Source organism: Sorex fumeus, unplaced genomic scaffold (genome assembly GCF_029834395.1).
Source record: "Sorex fumeus unplaced genomic scaffold, SorFum_2.1 ptg000337l, whole genome shotgun sequence".
Lineage (NCBI taxonomy): Eukaryota > Metazoa > Chordata > Mammalia > Eulipotyphla > Soricidae > Sorex > Sorex fumeus.
In genome coordinates, this window is record NW_026606393.1 from 1 (window position 1) to 17357 (window position 17357).

Below are 17357 nucleotides of genomic sequence, written 5' to 3' on the forward strand. Positions count from 1 at the left end.
GGTGGGGGGGGGGGTCCCGTGAGTGGGGGTGGAGGGTGAGGAGGTTGGGTGCTCGGACGGGCCTGCTCATACTGGCCAGTAGGGGGCGCTGCTAGTTCTCTTTTGATCAAAACCCAGTTGGTGGTACAGGAGTCTTAGAGGGGGTCTGGTCCCCCCCCCCACCATGCAGGGGGCTCTGCCCGAGAGAGAAGGTTAAGGGGGCAAGCTCTGGGAGGTCGCAGGGGTGGGAGAGCAGGGAGGAGGGCTTCCTGGTGGCCGCTGTCCAGTGGTCAGCCTGGTGAATGTCCAAACTGGGGGAGCATCAGGAGAGAGGGAGGGGGGCTCCCTGTCTTCCTGGCCAACGCACCCCGCTCCTGATGGCCTGGGAGGTCTGGGGGACCTCGCCCACGCACGCCTGTCCCCCACCCAGGGGAGGAGTCTCTGACGATTTTCGTGGACAAGCGGAAATTGAGCCGGAAATCCGAGACCCCAGGCAGTGGCCTGGGTGCTGCCCGTTGGGGGCAGCGCGAACAGCTCCGCTGTGTCCCTGGAGACGCTGCACAGCTGGCGGCCTCCTACTTCATCGACAGGGAGAGCACCCTGCGGCGGCTCCATCACATCCAGATAGCCACGGGCGCCATCAAGGTAGGACCCCCCACAACCCGTGTGCGGGGCAGGTGGGTAGGGCCAGGTCCCACAAGGGGCCTGTGAGGGACTGGGGGGCTCTGCAGAGAATCGCAGCATCAACCGGGATGTTTCAGAGACTGAGAGAATGGACAGACAAGTCAGGTGTCTTTGGGGCCAGGGGACATACAGCAGGTGCAAAGGCCCTGGGGCAGGCCAGAGAAAAACCTGTCTGTGCAAACAAAGGGGGTGAGGTTTGGGGGTGGAGGGAGGTTGGAGTCAGTGTTGGCACAAGGGACCTCGGCATAAGCTGTGAAAGATCTCAGAAAGGTTTATAAGCAGAGTGTGTGCGAGTCCAAGGTTTCTGGAACCTTCCTGGTCATTCCAGCTCCATCTTCTCGATGTAGGATATAGATTCTCTCTAGGATTCGCCAAGATTAGGGAGGAGGATGAGGGCTGACAAGGCTGGAAGGTGCCAGATGCTTTGGTTCTCGATATAAATGATTTCAGTGATTTCAGGCGGGTCTCAACCCCGGGCTGGACCAAATGCCCGGATCACAGGAAATTCTGCTTCTTGCTCTGATCTGCTCGCTAGCGCCTGACCGCCCTCTGCATGCGCTGGCCCCTGAGAACGCTGGACGTGTCCACTCTACAACTCCCAACCCCCGGGGAAGCTGTGGGTCCTTATCTGGGCTGGGTGAGGCGGTGGCGATGTAAAGAGAACCATCTAGAACGTCAAGTGGTAGAAGAGAAAACCAGGGAAGTGGGGACGGGAAGTGTGTGTGTGTGGGGGGGGGGGGGCGAGGTCCTTTAGGGAAGACAGTGTGAAGAGGGAGCTAGAATATTCTAGAAAGAGCTCATGTGACTGCCCCCAGAGGGGCGGGGGGAGAGCTAGGTATAAATCCTAACTTAGGGGGAGATAAGTCCCGAGAAAGCAGAGTGGGTGCGACTGAGTGGGGAGGAGTTGGGGCGGCGGAAGGAGGGGAAACCCCAGAGATTTGAAAATTAGGAATCTTCCGGGATGACCGGAGATCCTGAGGAGGGCACGCGGAATCTGCCCATCTAGGTCACCGAGACCAGGACGGGGCCTCTGGGCTGCAGCAATTATGACAACCTGGACTCGGTCAGCTCCGTTCTGGTGCAGAGCCCCGAGAACAAGGTGCAGCTGCTTGGTAAGTGGGGGGTTGTTGGGGGGCAGGGCCGCGTACCCCAAGAGGGCTGGGATGGGTAGGTAGTGAGGTTGGCCACATGTGAGGCAAAGGCCCTACCCACTGCACTACCCGGCCCCTCTGGGCTCACCCCATGTGATGGAGATTGATCTGTGGCCAGACAAAGGCATAGCTGTGCTCAGTCTTCCCCTCGCTCAGGCCCTCCGTCCCTCACGAAGCTCCCCCTACCGTTAGAGGGGAGGGGCGCCCTCTCTCACATTCCCCTAAGTGAGCCACCGGCTGCTCTGACGGGGGGGGGGGGGGGGGGGGGGTGGGGGGGTGGGGGGGGGGAGGTCGCTGTTCGGGGTTATCGTCTTGTCTGGCATTGGGGGATTCCAGGCCAGGGTACAGCTGGAGAGGGCAGACCCCACTCCTGTTTTCTGCCCCGCAAGAATCCAGGAGGCAGAGCTGGGCTAAGAGACTGCATCTGGCGGGGAAGGGGCACGCTCGTGACGTCACTCAAGAGGTGGAACTGCATTGGATTCCCTTAAAAGCTTTTATTTGTCCCAGTATCAGAAAACCAGCGTTGGTCCAGATTCCAGGCCCCCTCCTGCAGCCAGACGCACCCCACGCACGCCCCAAGCCCCCACAGGCTTTAGGAATCGAGTGGGGAGACTTTTCCTGGCGCTCAGCGGACTGGGGCCCGGCTGGCTGTCTGGCGCTCCATTTGGAATAGTTTATGCCATTTGGTTTTATGGGCCATCGCGCGGCCGGCGCTTCTCGGGGCACTGATTTTATGTCCGCGGGAAATGTTAGGGCGAAGGGAGGAGAGAGGAAAAAGCCTTGAGAGAGAAGCGGGGTGTGGGAGACAGCGAGAGAGAGAGAGAGAGAGAGAGAGAGAGAGAGAGAGAAAGATTTCAGAGCAGTTGGGAGCCCCCCCTGCATTTCTGTGTGCCTTCTGATGGGGGTGCAGATAAGTTGCTGCTAAGTCCCACGGTGTTTGAGCCCATGTGTAGGGGGGAGCCTCGAACCCCTCCACGTCTGTGCCCAAAGGCTTGTTTGTCTGTCCTTACTCCACTTCCTGTTGTGATGCAGGGGAACCTTCTGCCGGTGGAAGGTTCCAGTCCAGGGGGAAAGAGCCCTGTGCCCCTTCCTGCTTCTCCATCCTGTTGGATGACGCCCCGAAGGAAGAGGGGTGGCGGGTCCTGGTGTGGGGTGTCTGCTTCCTCCAGCGGGGCGACTTCCTGGGGTCACAGGGATGGTCTGGTCTTCTTCCATGGGTGGCCTAGGACATCTGCTGAGTCCTTCAGGGGGGACCAGAAATGATCTCCAGATCCCGTCCTCCTTCCCACAGCTCCCCAGGAATCCGTTGTTCTGTGTTGTCGGTTTGGGGGACACACCCTGGGGTGCTCAGGCCTTATTCCCTGCTCTGCGCTCAGGGATCACTCCTTGTGGGGAGCTGGGGATCGAACCCGGGTTCACCCGTGCAAGGCGAGCGGCCCTCCTCGCGGCCCCATCACTCCTGGGTGCGAACCGCCTTGGTTTGCACCCAGGCCCCCCTGAGGGGAGGTGGGATGGGTGGAGGGGGACACCCACTCACGCGCTGCCCCCTGCCCAGGCCTGCAGGCGTTGCTGCCCGAGTACCTGCGGGAGCGCTTCGTGGCGGCGGCGCTGAGCTACATCACGTGCAGTTCCGAGGGCGAGCTGGTGTGCCGTGACCACGACTGCTGGTGCCGCTGTGCCGCCGGCTTCCCCGACTGCAACTGCCCCGACGCCGACGTGCGCGCCATGGAGGCCAGCCTGGGGCAGGTGCAGGCTGCCTGGGCCACGCACAGCCGCCAGTTCGAGGAGTCGGGTGAGCCGGGCCGTGGTGTGTGTGTGTGTGTGTGTGTGTGTGTGTGTGTGTGTGTGTGTGTGTGTGTGTGTGTTGGGTGCTGGGGAGCTGCCTGTGCTTTGGATCGTGTGTGTGTGTGTGTGTGTGTGTTGGGTGCTGGGGAGCTGCCTGTGCTTTGGATCTCGGGGCCCCACCCGGACCCAGCACCCGCCTGTCACTTCTCCTGGGGGACTCTGTGCACAGATACTGGGGTGCAGTGTCAGACCTCTGGGGAGTTGGGGTGAGTGAGCGAACACATTTTTATTTATTTATTTATTTTGGGGGTCACACCCAATGATGCTCAGGGCTGACTCCTGGCTCTGCGCTCAGGAATCACTCCTGGCAGTGCTCGGGGGATCCTAGGGGATGCTGGGGATCGAACCCGGGTCGGCCACATAGAAGGCAAGCACCCTACCCACTGTGCTTTCTCTCTGGCCCCCAAAGTCATTTAAAAAAAAAAACCTAATATTTTCTTTTCTTTCTTTTTTTTTTTTTGCCTTTTGGGTCACACCCGGCAATGCACAGGGGTTCCTCCTGGCTCATGCACTCAGGAATTACCCCTGGCGGTGCCTGGGGGACCATATGGGATGCTGGGAATCGAACCTGGGTTGGCTGCATGCCAGGCAAACGCCCGACCCCTGCTGTGCTATCACTCCATCCCCAAAACTAATACTTTCAAGGGACAGAATGTAATCCTCTTATGATACTGATAATATACTGAAGTCTTTGAACACAGTATTTTATTACTACAATGTATTAATAACACACTCATAATATTACTACTGCTTTTTTTTTCTTTTTTGGGTCCCACCCGGTGATGCTCAGGGGTCCCTCCTGGCTCCTCACTCAGGAATTACTCATGGTGGTGCTCAGGGGACCCTATGGGATGCCGGAGATTGAACCCAGGTTGGCCGCATGCCAGGCAAATGCCCTCGCCGCTGGCCTGGGCTATGGCTTCTCTGGCCCTGGGTTCTGAACTTCAGAAGCACATCAGGGCGAGGATGGCTGGGGTGAAGGGGAAGCCAGGCTTCCTGGGGTCTTCTGACGGTTTCTGAGCAAAGGCACTGAGAAATGCACCCAGGACCCCCTCCCTAGGCAGAGGCTGGGGCTCGGGGTGCTGTTGGGGAGGGGGTCCCCCACCTGCCTGTGCGCTCAGCGCCACGCCCTCTCCCCTAGAGGAGTTCCAGGCCCTGCTGAAGAGGCTCCCTGATGACAGGTTCCTCAACTCCTCGGCCATCTCCCAGTTCTGGGCCGGCGACAGCGACCTCCAGGACCGCTTTGAGCAGCTGGGCGCCAGCCTGAAGGCGCTGCTGGCCAAGACCCACCGGATCGTCCGCCGCCTCTTCAACCTCTGCAAACGGTGTCACCGGCAGCCTCGCTTCCGCCTGCCCAAGGAGAGGTGAGCCCCGTCCTGGACCCCCTCCCCCCGATCCCCAAACCACTCACGTCTTTCCTGGGGGAAATTGTGGCGTGAGCACCGGGATCAAGGAGCTGTATTTGGGGATATTTTATTATTCCAGGGATATAGTGGGCAGGGCATTTGCATTGCATGCAGCTGACCCAGGTCTGGTCCCAGCACCCATGTGGTCCCCTGAGCCCCCACCAAGAGGGATCCCTGAGGACAGTCCTAAGCATCGCTAGATGTGCGCACACCCCCAAAATATATATTTTGCGAGCATGGCGAGGAGTGATTCCTGAGTGCAGAGCCAGGAGTCAGCCCTGAGCATCGCCGGGTGTGACCAGGACATATCAATTCAGCATTTCTCAGCTAGGGACGGAGGTGAACGTTGCACCATTTGGCGGGTATGGGGGAGGGGGCTGCATGGGAAGGAAACAAGGCTAGGCAAGGGCTGAGACCCAAGACTGACGCTCACCCACCAGAGTCTATCCCCAACCGTCTTTTTGGAGGGTCAGACAGAGAGTACAGGGGTTCAGCACGTTGCACGCTGCAAATCCAGGTTCGGACCCTAGCACTGCGGATGGTCCCCGGAGCCAGGAGTGAGCCCTGAGCACCCACCCCTGGGGCGACTCCTGGCTCAGCCCCGAGGCCTGGCGGATGAGAAAGAAACCGGCAGGTGTTTCTAGCAACAACCGCTGCGATCTGCTCACTGATTCCATGTCTCCCATCACCTTCAGCAGCGGGGTCTGGCTCGTGGGGAGACGGAAGCATGCTGAGGCCTGGGGACTTCCGGTGGAGGGATGAGGCCTGGGGACATCCCTGGAGAACTAAAGTCTGGGGACTTCTGGTGGAGGGGTGAGGCCTGGCCCTTCTGATGGAGAGCTGAGGCCTGGGGACTTCTGCAGAGAATTGAGGCCTGGGGACTTCCGGTGTAGGGATGAGGCCTGGGGGGCTTCCGGAGTAGGGATGAGGCCTGGGGACTTCCGGTGTAGGGATGAGGCCTGGGGGGCTTCCGGTGTAGGGATGGGGCCTGGGGACTTCCGGTGTAGGGATGTGGCCTGGGGGGCTTCCGGTGTAGGGATGAGGCCTGGGGGGCTTCCGGTGGAGGGATGAGGCCTGGGGACTTCCGGTGTAGGGATGAGGCCTGGGGCTTCCAGTGTAGGGATGAGGCCTGGGGGACTTCCGGTGTAGGGATGAGGCCTGGGGGGCTTCCGGTGTAGGGATGAGGCCTGGGGACTTCCGGTGTAGGGATGAGGCCTGGGGACTTCCGGTGTAGGGATGAGGCCTGGGGCTTCCAGTGTAGGGATGAGGCCTGGGGGACTTCCGGTGTAGGGATGAGGCCTGGGGGGCTTCCGGTGTAGGGATGAGGCCTGGGGACTTCCGGTGTAGGGATGAGTCCTGGGGACTTCTGGTGTAGGGATGAGGCCTGGGGGCTTCCGGTGTAGGGATGAGGCCTGGGGGGCTTCCGGTGGAGGGATGAGGCCTGGGGACTTCCGGTGTAGGGATGAGGCCTGGGGCTTCCAGTGTAGGGATGAGGCCTGGGGGACTTCCGGTGTAGGGATGAGGCCTGGGGGGCTTCCGGTGTAGGGATGAGGCCTGGGGACTTCCGGTGTAGGGATGAGGCCTGGGGACTTCCGGTGTAGGGATGAGTCCTGGGGACTTCTGGTGTAGGGATGAGGCCTGGGGGCTTCCGGTGTAGGGATGAGGCCTGGGGGGCTTTCCAGTGTAGGGATGAGGCCTGGGGGGCTTCCGGTGTAGGGATGAGGCCAGGGGGGCTTCCGGTGTACGGATGAGGCCTGGGGGGCTTCCAGTGGAGGGATGAGGCTTGGGGGCTTCCGGTGGAGGGATGAGGCCTGGGGGGCTTCCGGTGTAGGGATGAGGCCTGGGGACTTCCGGTGTAGGGATGAGGCCTGGGGACTTCCGGTGTAGGGATGAGGCCTGGGGGCTTCCGGTGTAGGGATGAAGCCTGGGGGGCTTCCGGTGTAGGGATGAAGCCTGGGGGGCTTCCGGTGGAGGGATGAGGCCTGGGGGGCTTCCGGTGTAGGGATGAGGCCTGGGGGCTTCCGGTGGAGGGATGAGGCCTGGGGGGCTTCCGGTGGAGGGATGAGGCCTGGGGGCTTCCGGTGGAGGGATGAGGCCTGGGGGCTTCCGGTGGAGGGATGAGGCCTGGGGACTTCCGGTGTAGGGATGAGGCCTGGGGGGCTTCCGGTGTAGGGATGTGGCCTGGGGACTTCCGGTGTAGGGATGAGGCCTGGGGGACTTCCGGTGTAGGGATGAGGCCTGGGGACTTCCGGTGTAGGGATGAGGCCTGGGGGCTTCCGGTGTAGGGATGAAGCCTGGGGGGCTTCCGGTGTAGGGATGAAGCCTGGGGGGCTTCCGGTGGAGGGATGAGGCCTGGGGGGCTTCCGGTGTAGGGATGAGGCCTGGGGGCTTCCGGTGGAGGGATGAGGCCTGGGGGGCTTCCGGTGGAGGGATGAGGCCTGGGGGCTTCCGGTGGAGGGATGAGGCCTGGGGGCTTCCGGTGGAGGGATGAGGCCTGGGGACTTCCGGTGTAGGGATGAGGCCTGGGGGGCTTCCGGTGTAGGGATGTGGCCTGGGGACTTCCGGTGTAGGGATGAGGCCTGGGGGACTTCCGGTGTAGGGATGGGGCCTGGGGAATTCCGGTGTAGGGATGAGGCCTGGGGGGCTTCCGGTGTAGGGATGGGGCCTGGGGACTTCCGGTGTAGGGATGGGGCCTGGGGACTTCCGGTGTAGGGATGTGGCCTGGGGGGCTTCCGGTGTAGGGATGAGGCCTGGGGGGCTTCCGGTGTAGGGATGAGGCCTGGGGGGCTTCCGGTGTACGGATGAGGCCTGGGGGGCTTCCAGTGGAGGGATGAGGCCTGGGGACTTCCGGTGTAGGCATGTGGCCTGGGGGGCTTCCGGTGTAGGGATGAGGCCTGGGGGGCTTCCGGTGTAGGGATGAGGCCTGGGAACTTCCGGTGTAGGGATGAGTCCTGGGGACTTCCGGTGTAGGGATGTGGCCTGGGGGACTTCCGGTGTAGGGATGGGGCCTGGGGAATTCCGGTGTAGGGATGAGGCCTGGGGGGCTTCCGGTGTAGGGATGGGGCCTGGGGACTTCCGGTGTAGGGATGGGGCCTGGGGGACTTCCGGTGTAGGGATGGGGCCTGGGGAATTCCGGTGTAGGGATGAGGCCTGGGGGGCTTCCGGTGTAGGGATGAGGCCTGGGAACTTCCGGTGTAGGGATGAGGCCTGGGGACTTCCGGTGTAGGGATGAGGCCCCTGGGGACTTCCGGTGTAGGGATGAGGCCTGGGAACTTCCGGTGTAGGGATGGGGCCTGGGGACTTCCGGTGGAGAATTGAGGCGTGGGGACTTCTGTAGAGAACCAAATTCTGGGACTTCCGGTGGAGGGGTGAGGGTTGGTCCTCCCGATGGAGCGCTGAGGCCCGGGGACTTCCGGTGGGAGCCGAAACCTGGGGAATTCAGTGGAGGGCTGAGGCTAGGGACTTCTGTGAAGAACTAAAGTCTGGGGACTTCCGGTGGAGGGGGGAGGCCTGAGGACTTCCGGTGGGGAGCTGAGGCCTGGGGCCTTCCGTAGAGAACTAAAGGGTGGAGACTTCCGGTGGAAGGGTGAGGCCTGGCCCTTCCAATGGAGCGCTGAGGGCGGGCACTTCCGGTGGAGGAATGAGGTCCGGGACTCCCAATGGAGAGCTGAGACCTGGGGACTTCCGGTGGAAAGGTGAGGTCTGGCCCTTCCAATGGAGAAGCTGAGGCCCTGGAACTTCGGTGGGGGGGGTGAGGCCCTGGGACTTCCGGTGAAGGGGGTGAGGCCTGGGTCCTTCCGGTGGAGAGCCGAGGCCTGGGGCCTTCTGTAGAGAACTAAAGGGTGGGGACTTCCGGTGGAGGAGTGAGGTCCGGCCCTCCCAATGGAGAGCTGAGACCTGGGGACTTCCGGTGGAAGGGTGAGGTCTGGCCCTTCCAATGGAGTGCTGAGGCCCTGGGACTTCCGGTGGAGAGGTGAGGCCTGGGGCCTCCATAGAGAAGTAAAGGGTGGGGACTTCCGGTGGAGGGGCGAGGTCTGTCCCTTCCAATGGCGCGCTGAGGGCGGGCACTTCCGGTGAAGGGTACGGTCTGGGGCCTTCATAGAGAACTAAAGGGTGGGGACTTCCGGTGGGGGGGCGAGGTCCGGCCCTCCCAATGGAGAGCTGAGACCTGGGGACTTCCGGTGGAAGGGTGAGGTCTGGCCCTTCCAATGGAGTGCTGAGGCCCGGGGACTTCCGGTGGAGGGGGAGGTCTGTCACTTCCAATGGAGCGCTGAGGGCGGGCACTTCCGGTGGGGGGGGCGAGGTCCGGCCCTCCCGATGGAGCGCTGAGGCCCGGGGACCTCCGGTGGAGGGGGAGGTCTGTCCCTTCCAATGGAGCGCTGAGGGCGGGCACTTCCGGTGGGGGGGCGAGGTCCGGCCCTCCCGATGGAGCGCTGAGGACGGGCACTTCCTGTGAAGGGTGAGGTCTGGGGCCTTCATAGAGAACTAAAGGGTGGGGACTTCCGGTGGGGGGCGAGGTCCGGCCCTCCCGATGGAGCGCCGAGGCCCGGGGACTTCCGGCGGGGGCGGGGCCAGCGCGGGCCTTCCCCGGGCCGCTTCCGGGGCGGGGCCTCCCGCCTGCCTGACCCTCGCCCTGCTCCCGCGCAGGTCGCTGCCCTCCTGGTGGAACCGCATCCAGTCGCTGCTGTACTGCGGCGAGGGCGCGGCGGCGGCGGCGGCGGCGGCGGCGGCCGTGGGCACGTTCCTGGAGCCGAGCCGCAGCTGCAGCTGCCCCGCCGAGGCGCCGGCCTGCCAGGGCCCCGTGCCGTGCGCCTGGGGCGAGGGCGCGGCCTGCGCGCGCTGCGCGGCCGACAACAGCTCGCGCTGCGGCGCCTGCAACGCGGGCTACGCGCTGGCGCCGGGCGGCGTGTGCCGGCCGGACGTGGCCGAGCCGCCCGAGCACTTCCTGGGCCTGGAGACGGACCTGCAGGACCTGGAGCTGCGCTACCTGCTGCAGCGGCGCGACGGGCGCCTGGAGGTGCACTCGATCTTCATCAGCAACGACCTGCGCCTGGGCAGCTGGTTCGACCCGTCGTGGCGCAAGCGCATGCTGCTGACGCTCAAGAGCAACAAGTACAAGCCCGGGCTGGTGCACGTGATGCTGGCCCTGTCCCTGCAGATCTGCCTGACCCGCAACAGCACGCTGGAGCCCGCGATGGCCATCTACGTCAACCCCTTCGGGGGCAGCCACTCGGAGAGCTGGTTCGTGCCCGTGGGCGAGGGCGACTACCCGGCCTGGGAGCGCACGGGCGTGGACGTGGCCAGCGCGGCCGCCGCCCAGTGCCAGAACTGGACGCTGACGCTGGGCAACCGCTGGAAGACCTTCTTCGAGACGGTGCACGTGTACCTGCGCAGCCGCGTGCGCGGCGCCAACGACACGGCGTTCTACGAGCCGCTGGAGCTGGGCGACCCCGCGCAGAACCTGGGCTACATGCGCATCGACGCGATGCAGGTCTTCGGCTACAGCCTGCCCTTCGACCCCGAGGCCATCCGCGACCTCATCCTGCAGCTGGACTACCCCTACACGCAGGGCTCGCAGGACTCGGCCCTGCTGCAGCTCGTGGAGCTGCGGGACCGCGTCAACCAGCTGTCACCGCCCGGCAAGGTGCGGCTGGACCTCTTCTCGTGCCTGCTGCGTCACCGCCTCAAGCTGGCCACCAACGAGGTGGGCCGCATCCAGGCGTCCCTGCGCGCCTTCAACTCCCGGCTCCCCAACCCCGTGGAGTACGAGACGGGCAAGCTCTGCAGCTAAAGGCAGGCCAGACCGGCCGGTTGACCCCTGGCACCCCCGCCAGGCCCATGCCCAGCTCTCTCCCCCAGGGGACGGGGACAGGTGGCTGCAGAGCCGGTGGGGGTGCAGGGGGTGCCCGATGCGGGTGTATTAGCGATTCTGCAAAAAAGAAAAAATACGAAGAACCAGCCAAACCGCCACGGAACACATTCCCGTCATTCCAGAATGCAGGGGAAGGGGAGGGTTCCGTGCCCCTTCCCACACCCACCCCCCACCGCCCATCCACAAGGCCCCCAGCGGAGTCACTTTTGTATTCTTTTTAACCAGATTTCTTAAAAGGGCCGCTTTGGTCCTTACTGGGTGCCCCCCTGCGCCAACCACCCCCTACCAAGAGACATCCCCCCCCATTCAGCAGAGCACGTGGACGGGTTTCACCCCTTCTCTGCCCCCACACACCCCGCCAGCCTCACCCCTATTTCCAGGGCCTTGCTATTATCAGGGGTCCTGGCTTTCTCCTATGCTGGCCAGGTACCCCTCCACCCCCACACCACCACCCCCCTTTTCTCCGGCACCCCCCACCTCGGCCTGTCCACAAAAGTTGCTCTATCAAGCAAGTGACAATACAGGGAGATGCTCTTTTTTAAAAAGAAAAAAGAAAACCCCAACTATTTATTTTGTGATTGTTTTCCTTGTCCAATCTGTTCCTGCCCCACAAACACGAGTAAAAATTGACCTGGTTTCATATATTTTTTTACGAAGCCTTTTGAAAACAGGAAGGGGGGTCGTGGAGAAAAAAAAAAAGAGAGAAGAAAAGAATCTTGTGCTCAAGGTTGCCTGGAGTTTTTGTTGGGGTTGGTTTGGGGGGAGGCTACACCTAGTTGGTTTATGGGGGGGACCCTCTGGGGTGCTGGAGATCCTTACTGGGTGCCCAGTGCCTGGGTTAGCCCAGGAGAGAGTGTGTGAGAATGACGGGGTGCGGGTCTGGGATACTGCCCCCCACAAGCCCTAGGCCAACTCTCTCCTTGCTCAGGACAAATCCAGTTCCTTGGGGGTCTGCTAGGAATTCTCAAGCTTATCCGGCCTAAAGCCCTTTCAGAAAAAAAAATCACTCAAAACAGCCCCTTTACCCTGAAAATCTGCCTCCTTTAAGAGAACAAAGTGAACCCTCCCGCCCACCCACGGATTATTCCAGCATCCCCTGGCGTGGATGGTGTCCACCGACTTGAGGGCCACTGGCCTCCATGGCATTTGGTTAATATTTGAGATGAAGGTCAGCTTCCTTCTCTGACATGTGGCTGAGAATCCCAGTCCCCTTCCCAGAGCTCACATTGGCACGCGTGTCAGACCCGGAAGAGCCATAAATCCTGGGCGCGACTTCAGCCTCTTGATCTCTGAGATTGATTTGTACATTTGTCACCATGTCCTTACCGTGCTGTATTTATTACCATAGCTTTGGGGAGCGCTTTGAAATCGGGAAACCGGGAAGGTTCTTTTTGTCAAGGCGCCAGGGCTCTCTCCTGCCTTGTGAATTGGAGATTTAGCGTGTCTTCCCTCCTCCCCCCGAAATAAAACCCCCCAAGCCTATGGGGATTTGACAGGGCTTGTGTCCAATCTGTTGATCCGTTTGATACAACTTTTTGTTTTTGCATTTTGGGGGTCACACCCTGCGATGCACAGGAGTTCCTCCTGGCTCTGCACTCAGGAATCACTCCTGACGGTGCTTGGGGGACCTTATGGGATGCCGGGGATTGAACCCAGGTCCGCCGCGTGCAAGACAAATGCCCTCCCTGCTGTGCTATCACTCCGGGCCATGTCAATCCACTTGAAGGTTCCATCAGCTCACCAATACAGAACTTTCTGCCCCATACCTGCACAACTGTTTCCCATTTAAGTTTTAATTTCCTCCCATGACAGTTTATCACATTTTGCGGGGGGACCCACGGAGTCGCCTCCCTGTCCTGCAGGGAGGATTCCGGGTTCCGTATGTGCAAGGAGGGATCAGCCGAATGAACACGCAGATGCAAGAAGAGACAAGAAGCTAAGAGAGAGGATAGGACAGGACAGAGCAGACAGGATAAGGCAGACAGGACAGGGCAGACTTTATTCAGGGCAGCAGGGGTATTACATACCTTGCGATGCAGGAAACTGCATACACCACAGAAGGCAATTACATCACTAGGTCATATCCATATATGGTTAGGACAGTTACAAAGTCTACACGTTTCATATGCTTGGTTAATCAGTGTCAGTTACTTCTTATTCTTGGGCTGGCTGTGACAAATGTTTTCTTTTAGATAACCATACATAACTCAGGATATGCATAGGCTGCGGTCAGAGCAGACACAGTACCAGATTTGCACAAGTCAGGACCTGCTTTTCAGAGTTACGTAGGCCTCTGGGTTAGTTAGATGGCCAGCTTCCCACAATATTTGGTATTAAAAGCCTCACACTGAGGCTGGAGCGATATAGTATAGCGAGGAGGGCATTTGCCTTGCACACAGCCAACCTGGGTTCGATTCCCAGCATCCCATAGGGTCCCCCAAGCACCGCCAGGAGTGATTCCTGAGTGCAGAGCCAGGAGGAACCCCTGTGCATTGCCGGGTGTGACCCAAAAAGCAAATAAATAAATAAATAAAATAATAATGCTTCACACTTCATTGGCTACATGCCCCCACCCCTCGAGTGATTTCCTTGGGAAAGGCTCTTATAAAAGGAGTTCCTGACTTCAGTTTTGGACCGTTTGTAAAATATGAAACTATAATTCTTGTAGAGCTCGGATCTTGTCATTGTATAGCTTCCCTCTGACATGATACCAGTCCCCTATAAAGCAGTTAGGAGACCAGCGACAGTAAAAGAACCCCACCCAAACTATGGGGTGAGGGGTACCCCAGCATCACTCAGGAATGTCTCCGCAGGCAGGGACTGGTCAAGACCCCCAGAGGCCTTTCCTGAGATCCTTCTACTGAGGGCTGTCTTCTCCCCACACCCAACTGCCTCTAATGTGCTAAGGACTTCTGGGTCAAGGGCCAAGCCCACTTTGCTAGAATCTGGTCCTGCGGGGTTGGCTTTCTATGCTTATGGCCTTGATGTGAGCTGGCAAAGGGTATGAAGCAGTGCCCAAACTGCTTTGTATCACCCCAGCCCAAATAGGCACCCCCCAGGGCCCAAAGAGGCTCAGGGCAGGGGCTGGAGCGATAGCACAGCGGGCAGGGCTTTTGCCTTGCATGTGACCAACCCAGGTTTAATTTCCAGCATCCCATAGGGTCCCCCGAGCACCACCAGGAGTGATCCCTGAATGCAGAGCCAGGAATCAGCCCTGAGCATTGCCAGGTGTGACCCAAAAAGCAAAAAAAAAAAAAACCCAAGAATTACTGGGTTTGTGACCCCAGCAACAGGACAGCGGGTAGGACATTTGCCTAGCATGCAGCTGGCCCAGGTGCGATCCCCGGCATCCCATAGCATCCCCCGAGCACCGCCAGGAGTAACCCGTAAGCATTGCTAGGTGTGACCCAAAAAGCAAAAAAAAAAAAGAAAAGAAAAGAAAAGAAAAAAACAAGGCTCAGGGCAGATCTAGCTGCTGGCCGAGTAGCCAGAGGCAGTAGCTCTGGGATTTCTGCCCCACTCCGATGTGTGCTTTTGATCTCCCCATTCGGGGACACCCAGGAAGATGCAACCAGCCTCTCTGTAGGACTTTCTGGGGGGAGGAGACTTTGGGATACTGCACTTAGGGATGCAACAGCATCTTGGGGCCTTATCCTGATTCTGGCTGTTTCCTGGGGAGCTTGGGGACAGGTCAGCTCTGCATTTCTCACCACCAGCCTACTCTGGCTCTATCCACACGGGATCTCAGACGTGTGTGGGTGCCATCTGGGAAGGTCTGGGTGCACCCCTCATTTCACCAGCAAAGCATGTGGTGGGGAATGGGGAGAGATGAGGTCGCTTTCTGGGCTAATCAATGCTCTGGGTAAGGAGCCGGTCCTTGGCCCCCCAACTGTGGGGTTTCCAGCACCTGGACACTCTGCTCTCTCAGAGAGCCACTAAAATGTGGCTGGACTGAACGAAGACCCTCCCCCACCCCCCAAGTCTTCTTATCACCCTCCAAGAGGAGGATATGATGAGAAGGATGATAAACCATCTCATTTATATGGCTGGATATTGATTGCACGTTATAATGAGTATTTTTGGCTCTGTCAAGGCAAATAAATGACCCAAGTTCCTCTTCCACCACTAGGAAGCTGCTCGAACTCGCCATGGGCACATGTGGGGCTTACAACATGGGCTGGAGGGCGCAGTGGCCAGAGAATGACCAGAAGGTTCTGTCTGGAGTATGGGCTGGTCTGCCACTTCCGGTCTGGCTTAGGATCGGGGGGCAGACCCCAACGTGCAAGACTGTCAGGTTCAGCTCCCCAAGCCTCACACCCCAACTTTCACCCCTCATTAAATATTTTCTTTTAATGGGTCATATCCGGTGGTGCTCAGGGCTTACTCCTGCCTCTGTTCTCAGGAGATCTGAATGCAGTGCCAGGGATCAAACTTGGGTCAACTGTGTGCAAGGCAAGTACCTTACCCATCACGCCTTCTCTCTGACCCGCTCCCCCACCTTTCATTTATTTGCCTCTGCCTCCTCCCTCTGTGGTTACCCCCAAGTTTCCACCCCCTCTGTCCATATCTGCATCCCAAAGACCTTATTCCCCACAAGTGGCCAGAAAAACCCTTTTCTGAGACTTTCTTCCACCTCACAGGAGGTTCAGACCTTTATCTGTCATACAAGGTGGGACCAGCCAGGCCCCTAGGTTCTATTATTTTAGGGGACACATCCTCAGACCCTAATGTTGACGGGGGGCATAGCTTGAGTCAGGGGAGGTGTTCTCCCCATGTTGAGTACACTGTCCAAGGGCGACAGTGCTCAGAGTAGGGACTAGGTGACATTTGAAAGTAAACACTCAGGGGCTGGAGCGATAGCACAGCGGGGAGGGCGTTTGCCTGGCACGCGGCCGACCTGGGTTCGATTCCCAGCATCCCATAGGGTCCCCCGAGCACCGCCAGGAGTGATTCCTGAGTGCAGTCAGGAGTAATCCCTGTGCATCGCCGGGTGTAACCTAAAAAGAAAAAAAAAGTGAGCATGCAGCTTCCTGGCTTTTATTTTGGGCGGGGGGTGTTGGGGGAAGGCACTCATCAATGCTCAGGGCTGACTCCTGGCTCTGTGCTCAGGAATCACTCCTGGCGGTGTTCAGGGGATCCCTCCCTCTAAGTCCCCATGGGGAACAGAAACTATCTCATCTGCTCCTGGCCACCTTTGAGTCAACGGTCACTGATTCCCTCGGTCTCTTGCTGTACCCCTGGGGTGCTGGACTCAGCCAAAGTTCCCATCAGCCTCTGTGGGTCATTCATTACTTATTTGGTCCTTTGATTATTCGTGACTGCTGACCCCGTGTCGGTCAGAACAACGCTGGTAGAACAATACTGTGTTCTGCTAAGAGTCATCCAGGAAGCCCGGCTAACTCAGGGGTGACTTGTGTCTCCTAGGACTCTGCTGTTGATAAGATCACACCAGTTGTGCAATTTGGTTTGAAGTCAGGATGTGAGACCCAATCCAGGGGCTGGAGCAATAGCACAGCAGGGAGGGCTCTTGCCTTGCACGCGGCCAACCCAGATTCAATCCCCAGCATCCCACAGGGTCCCTGAGCCCCACCGGAAGTGATCCCTGAGCACTAATGGATGTGACCACAGACAAATAAAAACAAAAACAACAAAAAAAACCAAGTACCTAGTCCCCAAAGGACCGCCATCGACTCAACTTCACACACAAAGAAAGAAGGGGTTGGGGGTTCCATATGGGAGTAGATCCATGTCACCAGGGAAGTTTTTTAGAGGGGGAGGGGGACTGGGGAATGGGACTGGAGTCCAGGGGCCCGCGGGAGAAGAAGGACTCGCTCAGAGTGTTTGCTCTGCCCCTAGAAATGGGGTCCTGAGCTGCAGAAGAATTTCCTTCCCGAGAATTTTGGATCTAGCCAAGAACAAGAAAGGTGAGAGAGTGTTTTGGAAGCCAGTGTGCAAAAAAAATATGAAATGGGGGTGCACCCATGGGGCTGGGGACAGGGGGAATCTCTAGTCTATGGGTCCTGGAGAGCCCCGCCAAAGTCCACGGCTGGTTTTCCTCCTACCACCAGGCTCTGTATTTTTTTACATTTTTATTAGTGAAACACCATGAGGTACAGTTGTAGACTTACAAATTTTCGTGCTTGGGTTTCATTTATACAATGATCAAGTACCTATCCCTCCACCAGTGCCATTTTCCACCACCACGGGTCCCAGTTTCCCTCCTACCCCCCATCCCCCCTATCCCACCCTGCCTCTGTGGCAGGGCATTCCCCTTTGTTTTCTCTCTCTCCTTTTGGGTGTTGTGGTTTGCAAAAGAGGCATTGAGTGGCCATCATGTTCGGTCTATAGTCTACATTCAGCATGCATCTCCCATCCTGGGAGGATCCTCCCAACACCCTTTACTTGGTGCTCCCTTCTCTA

At 59.2% G+C, this 17357-nt stretch overlaps 1 protein-coding gene across 1 annotated transcript; it reads left to right on the forward strand.

The window, feature by feature from the left end:
• Positions 1–409: 409 nt before the first annotated feature.
• LOC130018954 (BMP/retinoic acid-inducible neural-specific protein 2-like) lies at positions 410–10858 on the forward strand (the record flags this gene model as incomplete). Its single annotated transcript, XM_056109614.1, is given in 7 exon segments — positions 410–480; positions 482–539; positions 542–624; positions 1670–1775; positions 3370–3606; positions 4801–5023; positions 9713–10858. Coding segments are annotated over 7 exon segments (1922 nt in total), but the record flags the coding sequence as incomplete, so codon positions are not given.
• Between the last annotated feature and the right edge of the window lie 6499 nt (positions 10859–17357).